This window comes from Pinus tabuliformis, chromosome 2_1, assembly GCF_031772625.1.
Source record: "Pinus tabuliformis cultivar Carrire ecotype Pingquan chromosome 2_1, CPIR1, whole genome shotgun sequence".
Taxonomy (NCBI): Eukaryota; Viridiplantae; Streptophyta; class Pinopsida; order Pinales; family Pinaceae; genus Pinus; species Pinus tabuliformis.
Genome location: NC_142299.1, coordinates 520,852,454 through 520,859,204, shown reverse-complemented (window position 1 = coordinate 520,859,204; position 6,751 = coordinate 520,852,454). Strand labels below are relative to the sequence as shown.

At 41.2% G+C, this 6,751-nt stretch overlaps 1 protein-coding gene across 1 annotated transcript; it reads right to left on the bottom strand.

Annotated features, from left to right (window-relative positions):
* Positions 1-2,590: 2,590 nt before the first annotated feature.
* Positions 2,591-5,479, bottom strand: LOC149201236 (uncharacterized). Its single transcript, XM_089401231.1, has one exon. It carries the CDS (start codon positions 5,477-5,479, stop codon positions 2,591-2,593), a length of 2,889 nt encoding a protein of 962 aa, XP_089257357.1.
* Between the last annotated feature and the right edge of the window lie 1,272 nt (positions 5,480-6,751).

The window sequence follows — 6,751 nt, the reverse complement described above, 5'->3', positions numbered from 1 at the left end:
GATAGAGTGGAGGTGGGCCTAAATCAGGATGGAGACCCACCTTGTCATGTGAATGAATAAATCCTCATCATGGAAGGACAAGCAAGTTTTAATTAGGATGTGTAAGGGATACGTGTATACAGTATATGGACAAAATGACTATATAATATGGAGAGGAAGGGATCTACTCCATAATAGTTCATCATGCAGATTTGCTAATCAATGAGAGAGAGCAACGAGAGGAGTGGGAAGGTATGACATCAAAAGTGAAAGCATACAGAAGGAGGCTAATGACAATTATTAGTCTCTATAAACTGCTAGGAAGGGAAAATGAGCGGGAGAGTGCCCATAGGAACACACGAATGAATAGAAACATTACTAGCAGATCGGAGATACCAAAAATGGTGAGGGAAAGTACTAAAAATAGGCAAGCAAGGAAAGTTAATGATATCTCCTTTAAATTAGGGTTTGGGAATAGGAATTTTCAACTTGAGGGAGAACATTGAAAGGTGGTGGAATAGTGAGCTTGCAATAGTTGTAGAAATGAGGGAAACCAAGCTTTGAGAGAGTGCAACAGAAAGGTTCAAAGTGTGGGGGGTAGGGTGAGAAGTAAACCCAAAGTTGATGCACAAGAAATTGGTTCGAGCACGTGATCACACATGGAGGTGGCGAAGAGGGTTGCTATGGACAATTACCATGTTATAGTGTTGCAGAAAGGAAAATGAATTGTTGAAGTTTGGGAGAATGAGGTTTGAAGGTAGTGAAGGTTTGTCTCAGATAACAAAACTGAAGAAGAAGTAGACTAGATTATTGATACAGGGAAATACATAACGTGGAAAACTATGTATCATAAAAATTTAGAGACATCATGGCATGCCAATACTTTGGTGGGGAAGCTGCAAGTGGAGGCAGAAGAGGAGAGGGACAAAAGGAAGCTAGAGACATAAATTCAATTAAAGGCTATAAACCAATGCATGAGTGGAATTGAAGTAGTCCTAAAGAGTTTGACAAATATAGAGAAACTGTAGGATTGTCAAATTAGGGATATGAATACAATTTTTTCAAGTTATCTTAAGTATATTCACAATGTGGATATTAGGCTAGGGGACGAGAAAGTGTTACCTTCTCGTCTGAGGAAATATAGAGTTTGTGAGGTCATCGACACAGGAGTCCAACCATTAGCTACTCCAGAGGCTCCAACGATAGTTCCTATGGAAGTTCCTGACATGGGTCTAGAGGAAACTTCAACCCCATTAAAATGAGGTTTGAGCTTGGGTAAACCCTCTTTTAGTTGATCATGGTGGAAACTAGTATTATTGTTAATATTGTTATTAGCTTATATAGGTAGTATAATGGTTCTTTTGTTAAGTCAAGGTCTACAAAATAAGTTGGCAAGATGTTCATATATGAAGACCTTTTAATAGTATTAACAGGAAAGGTCAATTTTTTGAACTATATAAGAGGTATTAGAGATAGAGAAAACTAATGCTTTGCCTCGACAAGAATGTGTTCAAGATAATATTTTTTCTGTAGCATGTGCGGTTTCCAATCTCGGAGACGAGCTACCATTTTTGTGCTCTTTGTTTATTTAGTAACTTATATATATATATATATATATATATATATATATATATATATATATATATATATATATATATATATATATATATATATATATATATATATATATATGTATGTATATGTTGGTATAATTAATTATGAGCTTGGGTAAACCCTCTTTTAGTTGATCATGGTGGAAACTAGTATTATTGTTAATATTGTTATTAGCTTATATAGGTAGTATAATGGTTCTTTTGTTAAGTCAAGGTCTACAAAATAAGTTGGCAAGATGTTCATATATGAAGACCTTTTAATAGTATTAACAGGAAAGGTCAATTTTTTGAACTATATAAGAGGTATTAGAGATAGAGAAAACTAATGCTTTGCCTCGACAAGAATGTGTTCAAGATAATATTTTTTCTGTAGCATGTGCGGTTTCCAATCTCGGAGACAGCTACCATTTTTGTGCTCTTTGTTTATTTAGTAACTATATATATATATATATATATATATATATATATATATATATATATATATATATATGTATGTATGTATGTATGTATGTATGTATGTATGTATATGTTGGTATAATTAATTATGAGGGTCACATAAATTAAATAACACATAAAACATGATAGGAATCAATTGATAATACACATCAACACATTTAGTTCAGGATACATCTCACATTACCAATATTTAAAAAATCCAAAAATTTAACTAAATTATAGCTTTTATTATTATTAATTTTTTTTTCCCTTAAGGAAAAAGTCGTAATTTCTATTAATAATAGGAAATTACATTTTGTAGATGCTGGTCGCATATTCATATGAGGTCAGTGACCTGTCTGTATATACAAAAAATAAACTGAGAGAGCTGGATCTCCACGCAGGGAGTCATATAGTTGACTGTTTACTGAATCCAAGTTTTTTACAAAAATATTGCTCTGCATAATGAGTACTGCTATAGGCCGTGCATAAACTTAAAAATATACAATATAAGTCCATGTGTCAAAATTTGTCAAAAATGGCTATGACTGTTTTTGGGCGGGTCAATGACCCGTTCTATTGAGGTCGTCAAAAGGCCTATGATAATATTGATGGAAGGTTCCATCAATATGCTCCTGTATCAGCCATTGATCTAGATGGTTGTGCGCCACTTCTTTGGAAAGTTGGTCCGCTTCTGTATTCTGTTCCCTGTATATATGACGATAGAAAAAAGATTCAAAAGATGATGTCAGTCTTTTGGCTTCATCCAGTATGTTTCTCAAAGAATATGCATGACAATGAGATGCAGAATTTAGCCAATTGCAAACAATCTGTGAATCTCCAAACAATTGCAGGTGTCTGCAGTGCTTTTGGTGAGCAAAATGAATGATGTGCTTTGCGGTGCATAATTCGGCGAAATTATTTGTGCCATTTCCAAGTTTGATCTGTATTTTGAAGCAGTGTGATTCATTGATGTATAATACAGCACCACCACCACAGCCCGCATCCTGTGCGGAACCATCGAAGAAGGCCCAGGGCTTTGTCTTATCAATAGCAATGGGATTAATAGTGCGGGGTGGGGGGTTGGATACAACATCTGGTATTAGATTGTAGTCTGCAATGGCATGATTTAGGATTGTAGGCCAGTGGGGAGCTTTGTTGTTGAATATGATATGGTTCCGAGCTATCCAAATAGCTCTACACACGATGAGAGGCATGTTAATGATCTTTCCTGAGTGTGCTCGAATCCAAGAGCTCCAAGCCTCCTGTATGTTCGCGCCATGCCACGCTGTGAGGAAGGTATAATGTGATGATATTCTGTGCCAGAACTCTCTAGTGACTGTACAGTGGAGGAATAGGTGATCCGTGCTCTCCTCTTCGCTACAGCAGAGGTGACATCTGTAAGGCCCGTGGTAAGATCTTTTCATGAGATTTTTCCCTGTGGGGATCTTGTTGAATAAGATGTTCCACATTAATAGACGGCAGCGGGGGGCTGCTTGTAGCTTCCATAAATTTTTCCAGTGAGGGAGGATATTCGGGGGCATATGTGGCTCCATTAGTTTCAGGTACCCCATTTTGGGGGTGTACATTCCATGTTTTGAATAGGCCCAAATGAGCTCGTCCGGTCCCTCAGTCAACCTAATGTGTGCCTGGGTGAGAGCGTCAGTGAAATTACCCCATTCAGCCTGCCATTGCTCAGGTATACCCAGTGTCTCAGATGAAAGCCAAGCCTGTTGTAGGAAACTTGAGTTATCACCGTCGCCAACTTGATTGATATGTGAGATGCCTCTGCTGTGTAGGTGTCTGATGAGGCCTTCCGAGAGTCTGTGTGTATTACCACATCCGACCCATGGGTCCTTCCCAATTCTAATGCTCTGCCCACTCTTGATGCGCCAGGTAATGCCCTCCCTTAAAAGAGGAAGGGAGCGTAACACTGCCTTCGAAATGTTGGATATGTTATGCCCAGGCTCTTGATGCTGTCGGAACCAGTCCATAAGATGAGTAGGTCTGATGTATTTTGCTTGGGCGACACGGGACCAAAGGCTATCAGAGGTCAGTAGCTGCCATCCAAGTTTAGTAGCTAGAGCATTTGCAAAGAGATCAAGCCTTTTGATACCCCAGCCACCCCAGCGCCTTGGCTTGGCTATAGTGTCCCATTTCACCCATGCAAAGATCTTCCGAGATTGTTGTCCTTTCCATAGAAATCTAGAGCATATACTCTGGATTCTGTTGAGTACTCCACGTGGTATCCAAGCAAGGGTCATCCAGTAGACTGGCGTAGCTTCTATAACCGCTTTAATGAGAATCAGCCGACCCGCTCGAGAGAGGTATTTGTGATACCATGTCTGAAGTCTTTTTTCCACCTTGGCTATCAGCCAAGTCCAGTCGGCAATTTTGTAGCCAAGGGGTTTTAGTCTATACCCCAAATACTTGATACCATCATCAAGGGTAGTTGAGGTGAAGGGGAAGCGGTGAGTGGCGTATGCTATCTCATGTCTAGAGCAACCAACCGATGTGATAGTGGATTTACTATCATTTACCATCATCCCCGTAGCTTGCTGAAATAGGAGGAAGTTATTGTGGAGGGTTGTGACATCTCCAATACCTCCATTGAGGAATATGAGGATATCATCCACAAACAGTAGGTGCGTGAGGAAATTTTTTTCCAATATATTGATGCCAGTCATCTGGTGCCTATCCCTGGTTGCAATGATAAGCCTACTGAGCCCCTCCATGACAAGTAGGAAGAGGAGAGGGGAGAGAGGGCAACCCTGTCTAAGCCCTCTTTCCGATGTGAAAAAAGGTGTGGCTTCCCCGTTGAGGAGGACACTATATGGCACATCAGTGATGCAGCTCATGACCCATTTAGTGAAGTGGTATGGAAAGCCGAGGTGAGTCAGTAGCAATCTGATGTAGAGCCAATTGACTCTATCAAAGGCTTTGGATAGGTCCACCTTCAATATCATGCCTTTCTGTTTTTTAGTGTGGAGGGTATGAAGGAGTTCCTGAGCAGTAGCTATGGCTTCATGGATCTGTCGGTGGTTTAAGAAAGCGAATTGTTCTGATGAAATATGGCGAGATAAGATAGGCTTCAGACGGTTGGCAATGATTTTGGCTACAATTTTGTATAGACAGTTGCAGAGAGATATAGGTCGGAAGTCGTTGAAAGATGCAGGGTGGTCGGCTTTAGGGATGAGGGCGATGAAGGTGGATTTTAGGGCCGAAGAAACTCTACCTTCCTGCCTGCAAAGCTCGATGACTTTCAGGAGATCATTTGCCAGGATGTCAAAGAAGGCGATATAGAACTCAATGGACCATCCATCCGGGCCAGGGCTCTTATCTTTCTTAAACCATTTGATGGTCGCTTCAAGTTCCTCCATGGTCACTTCCTGAGTGAGGTCATCTTGTTCCTCTTGAGTGACGAATCTGGGGAATTTCTCGGCCACCCTCATGATTTCGAGTATGTTGGCCTCCCTGGGTGCCTTATATATGCTTTTGAAGTGATCAGTTGCTAGCTTTGACAGGTGCCTCTCAGATGTGACTATATGGTTCTGATCATCTTTTAATTACCTGATTGTGTTAATGGCCTTCCTGCCATTGGCAAAGTTGTGGTAGAATCTGGTGTTGTCATCCCCAGTTGTGAGCCATATGGCTCTGCTTCTCAGCCTCCAACTTTCTTCTCTTTCTTTCAGGATCTGTGTCCGTTTGGTAATGAGAGTAGAGTATAGCTCCTTTCTTTCGTGGGTAGGGAAGGTGCCTCCCTCATCTTCCTCATGAGTAGCAATGATCCTTTCAGCCTCGCTCAATGTGTGGTCATCCCGGAGACGCTTCTAATGAGCCCAGAGCTTAGAAATTATTTTGAGCTCGGATAACTTCCTAGTGAAGCCTTCAATAAGGTTTTCACCGTCCCTGATGGGGTTATTCTGCCAATACTCAGTGATCATCTGAGTGTAGGATGGGTCCTGTAACCATGAAGAGTTAAACTTGTAAGGGCTCTTAATTCTGTTGTGGGAGTCAGTGGTCTCCAGGTAGATTGACCGATGATCCGAGATGCCCCCTGATCCAATCCACTGTCTGATGTGAGCAATGCTGTTATGTAGGGGTTCTTTAATCAGGAATCTGTCAAGCCTCCTGGCTAAGCTCTGGTCACCGCATCGATTGTTAGACCAGGTGGGTTGAAGTTTTGCCATAGGAGTATCTATCCAGTGGTGATCATCCAACAGAGTAGATATAGTTTCCGAGAAAGGATCCACCCTGGCTGCATGTCCCCAGGATTCACAGAAGCCCATGGTCAAGTTAAGGTCTCCTCCCATAATGATGTTATCTTCTCATAATAGGGTTGATCCCAGAAGGGAGTTCCAGAAGGTCGCCCTATCAGAGCATGGGCCATATACATTGATGAGGCGAAGGTCAAGTTCCATGGAGCGAGCATATGCATCAATTCCAATATACCCTCGTCCACCCCAAGAATTCTTAAGCCTCAGGGCTTTATTATTGATGCCAATAGCCAATCCACCAGATCTCCCAGCAGCATCTAGTGCAAAGAAGGTCCAATTGGGTAACCAGGACTTGAATATGGGAATAAGAGTATCAGCAGGGCAAAGAGTCTCTTGTAGAAAGATAATATCCAGTTGTGCAAGGGAGAGCAGTCTCCTGGGGGCTAGTTTTTTGGGATTACTAGCAAACCCTCTGCAGTTATAGGATAGAATCTTCATGACGGTAGG